The sequence below is a fragment of the Bos grunniens genome, chromosome 18 (genome assembly GCF_055505025.1).
Source record: "Bos grunniens cultivar Pamir isolate PY7600 chromosome 18, Bosgru_T2T1.0, whole genome shotgun sequence".
Lineage (NCBI taxonomy): Eukaryota > Metazoa > Chordata > Mammalia > Artiodactyla > Bovidae > Bos > Bos grunniens.
In genome coordinates this window covers 11,127,100-11,141,510 of record NC_141182.1, presented here as the reverse complement: position 1 = coordinate 11,141,510, position 14,411 = coordinate 11,127,100, and the positions used below count along the sequence as shown (strand labels likewise).

The window sequence follows — 14,411 nt, the reverse complement described above, 5'->3', positions numbered from 1 at the left end:
ACCTGAGGGGGCGCCCTCAGGAGTCTGCCCTCCCTCACAGTCCCCTAACCAGCCCTCAGGATCTGAGAGGGGACTTGTCCCTCTGGGCGACCAGATAGCAGCCACAGGACCCGCCTGAATGGGAACTTGGAGCCTGACATGGCTCGAGTGTCGGCCTGCCTTCTCAGCCCTCCTGTTACCCCCAGGGGCTGACACGTCACCCCATGCTCACACAGGAAGACTGAGGCTCAGACTGATGAGGTGACCTGCCGGGGTCCCCCTGCTGGAACGTGCAGGGTTGATAGCCCCCAAGCAGGTGTACTAGACTCTAAAACCCACGCTTGTCCCAGGAATCCAGGTATCGGAGTGGGACTGCGTGGAAATATTTCACTAAGGATGGGCGTGGGGACCCTGTCTCGAAGACGGTGGAGAGGGGGAGCAGGAGGAACTCCACCTAACAAACGCCTGTAGCACCCTACTGCACGGCGGGCACTGCCAGGACCTGTGCGCCGTGCCATGGCACAGCAGCTTCCTGCCAGGCGCGCCCTTCCCTTCCTTCATCACCAGGCTCAGTCTTCCTCGACAGCTGCCTGCGCAGGAAGCCCTCCCTGACCCGGCCCACGCGGGGGCTTGTGCTACAGCCCCGAGGCACCTGTATCATGCCCTGAAAGGGGCAACGGCCCCGCTGGATGTCAGGTTCCCCGGGGCAGGGCCGGGACTGGTCCCCATAGTTACTCCACCCCATCACCTACCAACATCCTGGCACACAGCAGGCACTCAGGATGGTCACACCAAATGCACTGACTCTCTCATCTGAGTCTGAGATGCGTCACGGACAGATGCGTCACCAGGCCCATTCTGCCGCCGGGCAGAGAGACCGAGGGGTTTGAGCAAAGAGCCTCAAATCACTAAGATCCAGAGCCGGAAGTCTCATGTCTGGACTCTGCGTTGAGCCCCTGCTTCCCCCGGAGACTCAGCTCCCCGCACGTAAGTCATAACCCAGGGGACCACATGGACTGGGCCACACTGCCGCACCATCAGACCCTTGCTTCTCCCCTCAGAGGACTTCCCCCAGCCACCGCCCCGCTGCAGTGGGCAGAATCAGCAGGGAATAACTGGCCCAAGAGGGCTGGAATCCACTCTTCACCCTGGAGCCCACTGGGCTGACCCCACGAACCCCCAGCAGGGAAGGGCCGCTGCCTCCTGCCCGTGCCAACCCTCCTGAAAGGCCCCTCTCAACCGTCACAGGACCTGTTGATGCAGCCACGTGAAAAAAACACACCTTAACCGCAGACACATGGTCAGCGCCTCAGCCGGGATGGAGTTGGAGGAAATAGTCCGAAATATGAGGAGCACTTCAGGCATGAAAAATGTGCATTATTTACAGGAGTGGGGTAAATGGAAACGCCCTGTTGCTGGAAAATACATGGCCTGAAAGCTCTAGCTGGGCCTGAGCTGAGGCGGGGGGAACGTAGATGTTTATGATGAGTAAGGGCCGGGTGAGCCACACACGTGGGTTGGTGGGGGTCTGGTGGGGACAAGAACAAGCAGGAGGGGCTCCGATAGCCCACCCGGCCCACAGCTGGCCTGGACCATCCATCACACGGCTGCTTTAAATTCCTCGTTTGTTGTCTGTTTTATACCAAAGTCTGAGCACCAAGAGGGCAGGATGCCTCTGGTCAGTGCCGCCCGTGGGAGACGCCCACTGGGGGATGTCCCAAGGGGAGCTGGGGCTCAACCCTGAGTCTGGAGATGGGGAGGGGAGGAGGGGAGTGTGGGCTGGAGTCTGGAGATGGAGGAGGGGAGCAGAGGCCAAGGGTGGAAGGGATCAATTTCTCCCCCTAGCTGTCCAACATCCCCATTTCACATTGGCAGCTCTACGACTCAGGGGTGGGAGCAGAAGCCCGCTCCCAAGGGCTCTGAAGTGGATTCCTACCTTGGTAACAGAGGTTGTTCTTGCAGCCACCGCGGTACTTGCCCGGGCACTCGGAGCAAGGCTGGCCGGTTTTGTAGGGGGCTTCTCCGATCCAGTTGCCCCTGAGGACAGACCAGAAACACCATCACAGGGCTGCCATGCCAGAGCCCGGGGACCCCTCTTTCTGTTCTAGACCCTCTTGGGGCCCTGACACGGTCAGGGAAGAAGGAAGGTATGAGGGGGACAGGCACTTGCCCTGAGCCCCTCTGTGCACAGCATCTAGAGAATTACAGAATAATCTAGCCAGGAGCCATGAAGCGTCCTTCCCCTTCTCATCCTTTGTCCTGTGGCCCCCACCTATGCACGCTGCTCCCTCGCACAACTCTGAATGCCGGTGGCACTGCCCCCTCCCCCAGCCCCAACACCAACGCCGGGGAAGCTGCTGGGACCCTCCCTTTTAAGCCATTTCTCAAATGAGTGATGGGCAGCCTGTTCCAGGGAGGGCCTCGAGGTTACTGGCTTCTCACTGCATACCACCTGCTCACTCCATCCTTCCAGCACCCTAGGAAGGACATGCTAGAGTTCAGTCCTTTATCAGGAGAGGAAACGGGCTCAGAGATGTTAAGTGACTTGCCCAAAGTCACACAGCAAGTGAGTGTGAGGGCTGGGATTTGACCTCAGCCTGTGCGGTTCAGAGCTTTGACCATACTCTGCTCGTGGGGCTGGGACCAAGGTCCCTCTGGGCATCACAGGCACTGATCTGCCTCCCTCTAAGCTTCCAGGGCAGGAAAACCAGAGGCCGCTCGATGGGATTTCTCCAGAGCCTGGGTAGTGGGTGGTGAGCAGGATTCCAAGGCCCTTCTAGTGGTGCCTTTGGCAGCACAGGCTGGAGCAGTGAGTGACTGGGGGCCAGTCTCTGCGATCTGTTCTAGTAACCTCCTTCAGGGTTGCCCCAGTCAACTAGCTATCCTCTCAGGAAATAGATGCAGGGCCCTACTCTTGGGCCAAGGGTAGCCGAGCCATGAGGAGCAGGCTCCGGGGCTAGACCTGGCCCTGCCAGCCAGAACCTCTGCCCCCTTCTCTGTACAGGGTAACCTTGGGGGCTGGTCGTGAGATGAAGGAGGTGGCTGTATGTACGCCTCACGTCGGGGCTGGCCTCTGGTGATGGTGACACAGTCTCTGAGCACTTGCTAAATCAGCAACCTCATGGGGTGATGGGCTGACGGCTGTCCAGGGTGGCCAGGGAGGGAGGGGTCCCGTTAGTGCTGGCCAAGGGACAAATTGCAGAAAACATACTGTTTGCTCCTGGTCAGCACAAAATAGCGGAATGGAACCACCCAGGGCCACGTGGGTGTCCGGCCGGGGATGGTGGGCAGGGGCTGTCATAATCTGCACCCAGAGAGGGCAAAATAACATCCCCAGCAGGCTGCAGACACTGCTTTGTTGAGCACATCTGCCTCACGTGCAGGCTGGCCGGGACTCACAGAGGGCTTCAGGCTGACCCCCACAAATGGACCATCACCAGGTGGACCCTGGGTACCCCAGCACCTGCCCTGTCACTGGGTGGGGCTCAGTAGGTTCTTCAGACCATTTGGGCCCCCAGATGGGCTCTTCCCCTCCCCCAGCTGAGTCTGCCAGCATATGTAGGCTCCACGTTTCCTCAGTGACAAACCATGCCTGCCACAGGACTGGAGCAGTAACTCTCAGAGTTAGCAGTTGTGGACGTGGGCTGGGTGCCAGGCGTCCTGGGAGCCTGTCTTCCAACCTGGGTGCTATGTTATAGATACATGATGCATGGGCTGAACGTATGTGCACACCCCCCAACTCATATGTTAAAACCCTAACCCCCAGGGTAGGTGCATTTGGAGATGAGGCCTCAGAGGAGGTGACTGAAGTTAAATGAGGTCACAAGAGTGGGGACCCTGATCCAATAGGATTAGTGTCCTTATAGAAAGAGACATAGGAAGCTCAACTTCCCCTCCATCTCTCTCCTCCACCCCCTGCACACACTGAGGAAACACCATGTGGAGACATGGAGAGAACGTGGGCATCTGTGAGCTGGGAAGAGAATCCTCACCAGAAACCAGCCCTGCTGGACCCTGATCTGGACTTCTGGCCTCCAGGGCTGTGAGAGAGAAATCTGCTGCTGAAGCCACTTTGTTACAGCAGCCTGTGCTGACTAATACATGTATATACATGTGAAAATTTACCAGCTGTACTTTCAGGATTAGTGTATTACTATACACAGGATATTAATTTTTTTAAGAAAGGGATAGGCGCTAAATAAGGGGGAAGTGGTATTTCTAGTAGGATCTTCTAGTGTTTGGGGTTTTTTAATACACAGTCAAATTGAATGATTCCTCACTCCCCACCTGCCACTCTTCCAGGAGCTCTGACCAGCTTACTGCCCTTCCGTGGGGCTTGGTCCCCCCACTGATGACACAACCCCTAACCTCATCCCTGTGGCTGTGGAGACACTGCCACCACTAGCGTGCCGGATGGTTTACGGAGAGTTTCTATTTTCCTCCCAACCTCAGCGATTCCCCTTCATCCCACCTTCTCACGGCCACTCCTGACCCAACCCAGTAAATGAGGTCATTCCTGCTTCATGCAGTCACTGAGAAAATATGCCTTAAGGGCCCCTGCATGCAGGGCCCAGTGCTAGGATGGCAGCCAGCCCCACGGCCAGTGCGCAAACCACAGGCTGTAAACTGGGTGAGCTGCTCTCCGAGAATCAGCACATAGTTGTCTCATGAGCAACAGAGGCGAATGAGTAAAGGGATAAGAGACACACTGATGACATCAGGACGCCGTGAAGACGAAGAGGGGCTGTGACCACAAAGCCTGACGAGGCCCCTTCTGGGAGGGGAAATATAAAGACGCAAAATACCTATTTACCAGAGTGCTCTTTGCTGCATATTTTCAGAAAAAAAGAATCTTTACGGTGGACTCCACCAGTTGCCCAGCCAACAGCTATTCCTGCTTCCGACTTATTCAAGTAGTCCCAGAGGACGATTTGCCAAGCCAACCGGGACAAGTTCATTGGTCGAAGCCAACTGGGGCAGTCTTGTTCCCCCTTGTCCATGAGTAGCCCGGTTCTGGCAGATGACTTAAGGAGAAAGTGGGCCAGGCAAGAGAAAAGCCAAAGGAGAGAACTCTTTTCTACCATTCTCTTCCCTTCTGTTTGGGAAGACTTGGTGCCTGATGTTTTGCAGCCTTCTTATGACCATGCGGAGAGGACAGTACTGTAAGAAGACAGAACGTTCTCATTGACACTGCTGGGCTACTAAGCTAACCTCGACACACTAATATCTGAATGCCTTGTTATGTGAAGTAATGAAGAGATTTTACCATTTAAGCCAGTACTAGTTGGGTCTTCCACTGCAAGCAAACACACCCCAACCCATAAAACCATGTCACTTGTTCTTACTTTGGAAAATAATTGCAGACGAGGTAGACCGCATTCTCCCAAACATCTCCCCAGACATTCATCCTCGGGCAGGTGTTCACGGCACAGCCGATCCTGTTGGTTGTGGCCCAAACTATCTGAAAAGATGACATCCATACATCAAAGTTTAAGGGGAAAATGGCCAGGGTGACATAATCTGGCCTGAATCCGTAAGGTGCCCACAGTAAACGGGTGTGTGGTAAAGGAGTGAGGCCCAAATTCTTCCCCTCGCCCATGAACAATCCAGACATTTGTTTAAATCAAAAACAGAAAAGTGAACAAAACAAAACAAGGAAAATGCCCCAGCAGTGTAAAACTGCCATAGAAGTTTCTAGTGCTCATTCTCAGCTTCCATATTTGTGAACCAGCCACAAACAGCTCAACCCACCAGTTATACTTTGAGTAGGACTGAATTAAAGGGAAAAAACTAAGGCAATGATAGAACAGAGGTCCTCTGATTGGGGGAGAGCCCCACAGCTCTGGGGCTGCCAGGCTGAGGCCACACCTGATCTTCTGGCCTTACCTGGGTGTAGTGGGTGCACATGGGCCCGGAGCACCTCTCCGGACACCAAGGGTTGCATTCGTGGGGGTAGGGGTAGGTGTAGTCCTTCACCTCATCATACCAGGACTGCACATGGGAGCCAGGGGAACGAGGCCTGCAGGGACAGAGGGACAGACCAGCTTGTTAAGTTCCGGCCACCACATGCACACAACAGCAGAGACCCCTTCTGGCAGCACCACCACCCACGGTGGAGCTGGGGGGGAGAGGCGGTGGGGTGCGCTCCTTCAGGCCAACAGCCCCACATCCACCTGGCACCTGTTAGAAGTGCTTAAAACCCGAACTGGCCTCCTTCAGAGTCCAGGAGTATGCCTGGGTGACCCAGACACCACCTGTGTGTATGGGAAACATGTATCTGGCCCCAGTGAATCCTTTTTTATACTATTAATTATGTACTTTTTATATACATTTGGGGAAATATATGCAGTCCCTGAATCCTGTGTTTCACAGATACTACTGCATAAGAAAAGACCGAAGGGGGGCAAACCTTGCTCCAAGCTCCCATTTGGGATCCTATCACCTGAGCCCTCCCTCGCCCCCAGCACTTAGAAGACCCTCCCCACCTCTTGTTGGTGACCGTTGGCCCTCTCTTCAGCCCCAGGCTGGCACTGGGAAAGAAAATAAGCCAGATGCAAGCCCCGGCTGCTGTCACCAGCAAGTGTATACAAAGTGGTTTCAATAAGCAGAACAGATGCAGGGGGAACTGGGCACTTCTGAGGGCACCGTGGGGAGCAGGGCAGTCAGCGGTCTTGTAATGATTACCGTCAGGACTCAGGTAATGGTGGCGTCAGTGCCCTGGCCAGGGAAAGCGCCTCTCTGCTTGGGGCCAGCTTGGAGAAGGACACACAGAGAGCATCAGAGCTCCAGGGCCACAGGGTACCCACCACCCCATCTATCCATGTCCCACAAGCTTGCTGCCAGGCTGGGCCAGTTTTAGAAAGAAAACATTCAGCTGCTGAGGGGCTTTCAGATGAGGGGCTCCTCTGGAAAGTGAGTCAGCAATATTGATACAGAAAGGGAACAGCCTTTTTGCCATGGACCCATCAATCCTACTCCTTGGAGTTTTCCTAATGAAATCATTCAAATGAGCAAAAAGGGAAAAAGAGAAAAACAAAACCCAACTACGAGAATGGAATGCCTAAATTCTGGTCTGTCAACCTGATGGCTCACAAGCAGCCTTTAAAATGTGATAACCGTGACAAGTATGTACTAAAAAACTGATGTCGTATGAGAAGGAAAAAAAATCAATAGCTGTCCTGGCCACAGTTACAACTATTCGAAAATATGTCGGCCAGATGCAGCCCAGGAGCCCAGAAACACAGAAAGAGCTGACCAGGTCAGCGGGTCCATGGGTTGGGTTCCTCTTAGACATTTTCTGGTGATGCTGTCATAAGACTGACTGGATAAAAAGCAGAAAACAACACCGGGTTGCTATGCCTCCACGAAGTCAAGCCTCTAGCCCCGTGATGACCCCTTGCCCAGGTCCTGCCCAGAACAACCCTGGCTAAAGGAGAGTGCAGGGGCTTGGGGTCCCGTTAAAATCCAAGCTCACAAACTGGATATGGTAGGTCTGAAGGCCAGCAAAGCTCGTCCTGTGTTTTCAGGGGCTCTGTCCAATCCATATCGATTTTTCAATGAATGGGGCAAAGTGGAAGCAGACCCTGGAACCCTAGCGACTCCTGGGCCTCTACTCAGAGAGCTCGTGTGCCTTGCACATGGCCAGCAAGTCTTAATCTGTCAGAAGACATCTTCCCCGCTTCCTCTAAGGAAACCGGCCCAGTTGACCTGGGCGAAGGTCGGTGGGTGACATTTAACAGATGCTCAGAGGTCCGGCAGTGTGAGTGAGACCCCAGGTCACAAGTAGGGGGCCACGGCGGCTCTCACCTGCCCCAGTGCACGGCCAGGTTCTGCCCGATGGACACCAGCAGGCTGGTGGGCCCATGCTCCCAGATGCATTCCCGGGCCCAGGCCACCGCCGACTTCTCCAGCTCTTCATCCCAGGTCTGCAGGGGACGAGAAATGGGCACCAGGAGGTAGGGTCAGGAGTGTGTGGAAGAACTCAAACTGCACAGATGCCCCCAGCTCGGGCCCCAGGACGACCCTAAGGAGCAGGCTCAGCTTCTGCGACACTGGACTCAAGGACTCCTAGAGCATTTCGATGGTCTCTGGTCAGCAAAGAACCTGGAGGAGCCTGGATGCTCAGAGCTCCTGCTCATCCTGTAACTTGTTGGGAACCCTGGCAAGTCCCTCCTCTCAGCCTCAGTTTCCTCATATGTGAAACGGGAGAATGAATAACCTGGAGATGTATGGTGGTCATGGCTGTACAATGGTGTGAAGGTACCTGATGCCACTGAACAGTGCATTGTAAAATGGTTGAAATGGTAAGTTTTATATTACGTATATTTTACCATTTTATATATACATATATATTTCTTTATACACACACATGCTAAATTGCTTCAGTTATGTCCAACTCTTTGTGACCCTATGGGCTATAGCCCGCCAGGCTCCTCTGTCCATGGGGATTTTCCAGGCAAGAATAATGGAATGGGTTGCCATGTCCTCCTCCGGGAGATCTTCCTGATCCAGGGATCAAACTCACATCTCTTATATCTCCTGCACTGACAGGCAGGTTCTTTACCACCAGTGCCACCTGGGAAGCCTATATATAACCCTATACATATACACACGTATATATAGTTTTTTTTTTTTTCTAAGTAGCAAGAAATGCCTTCAACTCACCCAGTCCTGCTCCCCTCCGGCAAAGCCCACCCTGCCACCTGCAGGACAAAGAATCTGCCACCGGCTCCCCTCCCAGCCAGCACAGGGCCCATACATAACTCCCCAAAAGAGAAAACGGTGAACCAAGTGAGGGAGACCACTTCTCTCTTTCGAGAATCTGATGCCCAGCGCCCTCAGGCTGTGAGCCAGCGGCTGCCCCGCCCCCTCCCAGAGTCACCAGGCAGGCAGGAGGCCCAGCCCCTCGCACAATAGGTGCTCACTGACAGCCTGTATGGGGAGGGCCCTGGGACGTTCCAGGAGACTGGTTCACCAACCACGGGACCCCAGCGTGGAGCCACCCCTTGCCCCCATCTCCAGTCCTGCGTCTCCTTCTGGCCAAGATACCTGCACTCCTCAACATCCAGGGGCAAGTCCTAAACCCAGACAGGCTGGCTCCAGAGCCTGTCTACTCGTAAAACCTCAAAACAGGGTGTCTTAACTCCATGGGGTTTTATAGTCCACCTCTTGGGATGAGCCTGTTTCAGAGGGCTGTGGCTCAAAGCCCCAGGAAGCGGGGCTGAGCAGGAAGCCATGGATTTGAGACACTCTCTTCCAGTCAGTGCCACCTGTTGTTGGGTGGCTGCACGTTGGCAGGCGAGGATCCTGGCAGGGGGCAGGAAGAGCCTAAAAAGAAACCTACCCTAATTCTCTCCATCTTTAACCCTAAAGAGCTCTGCATGGCTGCCCTGCACACTAACATTTTGAAAGGGTGCCCACTCTGCCTCCTAAAATTAGCACAGCCCCTTCAGAACAAACCCCTGGACTATTTTCTTGAGGGGAAAAAAAGAAATGGTTTCATAAGGAGTCCCCAGGGGACAGCCTTTCTCAGGCTCTTCCCAGGCGGGCATCCACTCATCCCTGGTGACGGGCCACCTCATCAGGCACAGCAATGCCTAGGGGCCCACAGCCACACTGGCAGGTGCCCGACCGTGAGGGTGACCAAGGTCAGAGCATGATCAACACAGAGAGCGGCAACTGAGTCCAGAGGAAGGAGAGGGGCCTGGGCTGCACGGAGCTGGATACGGGAGTGACAGGGTGCAGATGCCTGGGGTGCAGAGGGGGGCTGTATGCACAGCACCCTGAGACCTCTCTGGCCACAGAGGAGGAAGGGAAACAAGCTAACCAGACAGACCAGGGCTCCTGACAGGAGGCCTCGGGTGCCAGGCAAGAAGCACAGAGGGCCCTCGAGGCTCCTGCCAGGAGAAAGGCTGGAAGAATAAAGATTGAGGAATTACAACATGATGCCAGGATTCAGAGGGCAAGATGGGAGCCCCTCCAGGGCTGAGGCTGCCCCGCTAATCAAGGCGAGAACAGCATGGGCAGGGAAGATGAAAACAGGTGGAGAAAGAGCCCCGGGTACCTAGAGGGGCAGCAGGGTGGGGTAGAGTTCAGACTGAGCATGGACAGGCAAACGAGGGTGTGGGTCCTGGACTCAGCCAGACCCAGGTCGGAATCCACCTCTGCCTCTGCCAGCTGTGTGATCCCGGGCTAGTCTGTAAAGCTGGGGGGAACCACGGTGCCCACTTCATGGGGCCGAGAAAACCAGACATGGAGACACATGAGTGAGGGTGGGGCTGGGGACGGGCACCTGGAGCTGGTCGCTCCTTCTGTTCCTAAGTGCGGGGGCTTCTCTTGAGGTACAGGGGACCCTCCACCATCCCTTTTCGGCCTCCTCCTCCCAGCAGAACACCCCACTGCTCACAGACTCAGCTGCCCCTCACTGTTTGGACAGAGGAGCACCTGGAGAGTGTGGGGTGGAGATCATGCTGCACGGAGGCCACGGCACCAGCACAGCCCCAGGGCTGAGCATCTGTGCTGGGCACGCGATGGGCGTGCCCACCAGCTACCAAGTGAGTGCTAAGGCCCAGCCCAGCGAAGGAGACACGGAGGCCAGAGCCCAGCCCGTGACCCTCACCGCCCCCACTCCAGGAGGGCCTAGGGGGAGAGTCGAGGGCATGGAGCTGGGGCTGAGCTCAGAGAGGTGCAGCCAGGGGAGCCTCTCTGCCCAGGAGCCCCGGGGCCTGGGCCCCGCCCCCCGCCCTGGGCCCGCGCTCACCATGTACTCCATGTTGGAGGCGGGTGGCGAGACCTGGCCCCGAAGCTTGTTGTGAAGTGTGAGGATCTCCTCCCGGTCTGCCCTGGAGATGGCCCTCCGCGTCCGTGAGTGGGGCTGGTCCCCCTGGTATTTGCTGAGCAGCTTCTCTAACTGTGTGATATTGGGCAGGAAAAAGCCTTGGGATCCGCAGAGCAGCAGCACCAGCCCCAAGGGCACGACGCCAGTCAGGACACAGCTCATGGCTCCACGCCGGCAGCGAGGGCAGGGAGTGACGGGCGGCCTGGGCGCCTGAGGCAGAGCTGGGCGATCTCGTGTTCTGAAAGGAAGCAGAGGGCAGCCAGAGAAGTCCGTCAGTGCCAAACCCGCCACGGCAGAGAGGACCGGGCACCCATCTCCCCACTGTGCAGATGTGGAGACTGAGGCTCACAGAAGCCACACTAGCAAGATCCAGCAGGCAGGAAGTGGTGGAGCTGGGATTCAAGCCAACGGCCTCCAGCACGGCAAGCGGCCTGATGCCACATGGACATCCTGGCTCGGTCTCTCCCAGACTCAGCTTCTCGTGGCGCCTCCTTTTCCTCACTCTGAGTCAGCATCTGGACTCATTCAGGCTCCGGTGAGTCTATGGCCTGAATTAAACTCCATCTCCTGCCCCCAAAAGAGACTGCTAAAGCCATTTCACGTCAGCAAAGGATGTGCCGTGAACCAACAGGGGTAGCAAACTTCCTAGTCCCTGTGAAGTAGGACTCAGTTCCCAAACTGGCCGTCAGGCACCCCCAGACCCATCCCTGCACAGGCTCCTCCTGTCACGGCCCTTCCACGGGGTGTGTAACCATCACACTCTATGACATAGCCTCCCAGGGCCCAGCCACATGCTCTGCTGGCTTGATCCTCAGAGAAAGAGACGGGCCTCCCAGGGGCACCTGTGTACCCACTCTCACCTTGTCCCCTGCCTGGAAACCCCCCAAACAGTCCAGCACGCAGCCTCCCTTGGCCAGCTTCTGTCTGACAGTGGGCCTGTTAAAAGCACTGCCGGGTGTGACCCTCTTGGCTGCTGAGTGAATGGTTCATATGGGTGATTAGCACCCAACAGCTGCATCAGCGGGGTCAAGGAAGGGATGGAAGACGGTGGCTAGGACTTCCGGACCTCCCAGCCCCTCTTGGGGCTGTGCTTCCCAAGGAGTGTTTCTGGAACCCTAGCTCCTGACACGTGCCAGGCCAGGGGCTGTGGTGCACGCCTCGTGGTCACATCAGTTGGGATTCACCCCCTCTGAGATCCACAGTGCCTGACGCTGTCATTTTATGACCCGTCAACGATCTTCATGATCCATCCTTGCCTTTGGGCTCTGGGCCCTTTTCCCAAACACCGCCTCTCACTAACCTTTCTTCCTTGGCAGGCATCTTAGGAAAAGCTGTCTTAGTCTTGGAACACACTTACTAATTCTAAAATTCCCTGGCCCGAAGATAATTTATTAGGTTGAGTTTCCGCTGTGCCTGTGCTCCTTCCCAGAGCCCTTCCTGAGCCTCTGCGGGGGCCAGTCGCCTCATCCATGTCATCTCCAGCCCTTACGACAACCCAGGAGGTCGGTGTGCCCTTGCAACCACTTTACAGACGGGGAGGCTGAGGTTCAGAGAGTTGATCCCAAGGCTGCTTACTGGTAAGACTCAAACCCAGGTGTGATGTCCCTGAGAGCCTGGGGTTTTCCACCATGCTGCGCTGGTTCCTCTCACCCTGGGGGGCCAGGGGTCACACTACAGGTCACGAGGTGTGGTCCTCCTGATGGCTTGCTGTCTGGTCCAAGAAGACAGGACAGGGCTTGTCATTCACCCTCTCACCTCTGTCTCACCCGCAGGGAGAGTTGGTCGTAACCCAGTGGCCTTTATTGGCACCTATTTTGTGCTGCACACTGGGAGAGGAGGACAAGGCACTGTCCCTGGCCTCAAGGGGCTCCCAGTTAGGCTGGGGAGACCGGCAGGGAAGCCCCCAACCCCTGACCAGTGGGATAGGCCTGGCTGAAGACAGGACGGAGAGCTGGAGGGAGGGCTCCAGAGACCCCTGGGTGAGCAGGGAGGGAGGCAGCCTGGAGGCTGGCCCACCCAGAACCCCAGGAGGCCCCCCTGTCATCTCCCACGTGAGCAACAGCCAGGGTTTCACTGGTTGCGTTGGCGTGGGGCTGCAAGATGGCAGCGGAAGGCAGGGATCCTCTGGGGCTTGCCCTGGGCACCTGAGAGGCTGAGCACAGAGCCTGGAGTGATGGGAACGTGGCAGTTCCCATCTCCATCCCTGGAAACTCTCCAGGGTCCTGACCAGGCTTACGCTTCAGATAAAAGCAGCCGACATCCAGGCGGAGGCCCAGCTCCGTGGCCTCTCGGCCGAGGAGTTCCCTCTGGGGCAGAGCCGCAGGGACCACGGGAGGGCTTCTGTGTGCTCACTCGCCCCGTGGGAATCAAGTCAGTAACACAGACGCTCCCAGGGTCCTTGCCGCCTTCCCGCTTAGTCACACCACCATATATGACCATTTCCCAGCTGCAGAGGCCAGGCTGAAAAGGATGCCAAAAAGTACTGACACTGGGTTAAGATTTGGGACAAAGCGGGAGCAAGACTGACATCATAAAATGACCACCCGGTCGTCAGAGAAACATCCAATTTGCTTTACTCTGTGCTTCAGCATCCTGAGGGGCAGGGCACTCCCAAAGGCATGAAACAGGAATTGTTTACGTGACTCGACTGGACCAAAACCTGGGTTTGGTTTAAATCACCAATGGGTGCAATTCAAATAACTCTCGGTAGGGGGAGGGGTAAAATAACTGTGGGTCAGTGTGGGCGGAATATTATAAAGCAGGTAAAAGAAAGACCTGGAGCTCTGGGATTGTGAGCAGCAACAAAGCTCTAATCCAATGTTGGGCTAAGAAAGTCGTAGAATGTTATGCTAACGGTACCATTTATGTACATTTTAAGGCATATAAACTATATTTTAGACAAGTTTGTGGATATCATAGGTGCACATGCATATGTATGTATGTGTGTATTACACAGACATGTATTACATGTGTTTGTACATATATCATACGGTGTGCATGCACGTGTTTGTACAGTGAAACCAGTTCATGGTGGTGGTTGACTCTAGGAGGGAAATTGAACCGGGAATGAGAATATGAGGGGACTCATCTTTAATATATTGTTTCTGCTTTAAAATCTCAAGCACGTGTGGCAAAGCGTAAGCTCTGTTCATGCAAGGTGGACCAGGTGAGTTAGCTGTGATGCGGTAGCCAGAGCAGGGCGTCCTTGAGGGCCGAACCTCACTGGTGAGTGCCGTCTATCCTTTGGACTTGTCTACTTCAAATTTTTAAAAAATATTAATGAATATAAGAAAGCAAAATGCTAAAGCATGAAAGGACAATGAAACCACCGCTGGTTCGAAGTGCACCCTCCTGGCATGTTCTCCTCAACAAGGGCGACCTTATTCCAGAAGACTTGGTGAGCTGCCTTCACTCTGAACATTCAACGGCCTCACACGGTCCATGGCCCACAGATGGGGCCTTCTCTCCAAGGTACAGGAGAGAGCTGATGAAGCCTCGGGTGGAGCTTCAAAGTTGGGAGAACCACGGGGTTTAGTCAAACCTTCCCCTGGGGAGAAACACAAGTGTAAAGAGGCATTTCTCCAAGTGGTTCCTC

General features: G+C 55.4%; 1 protein-coding gene across 1 annotated transcript in view; it reads right to left on the bottom strand.

Annotated features, from left to right (window-relative positions):
* The window catches only part of CRISPLD2 (cysteine rich secretory protein LCCL domain containing 2), a 67,412-nt gene that overhangs the window by 39,553 nt on the left and 13,448 nt on the right, over positions 1-14,411 (bottom strand). Inside the window, exons 2-6 of the mRNA XM_086350178.1 lie at positions 10,739-11,054; positions 7,786-7,904; positions 5,866-5,998; positions 5,325-5,440; positions 1,916-2,016 (exon numbers count right to left, since the gene is read on the bottom strand). Of these exons, the coding sequence (XP_086206304.1) occupies positions 1,916-2,016; positions 5,325-5,440; positions 5,866-5,998; positions 7,786-7,904; positions 10,739-10,978 (709 nt within the window). The 5' untranslated portion in view covers positions 10,979-11,054. The remainder of the gene's footprint in view (positions 1-1,915; positions 2,017-5,324; positions 5,441-5,865; positions 5,999-7,785; positions 7,905-10,738; positions 11,055-14,411) is intronic.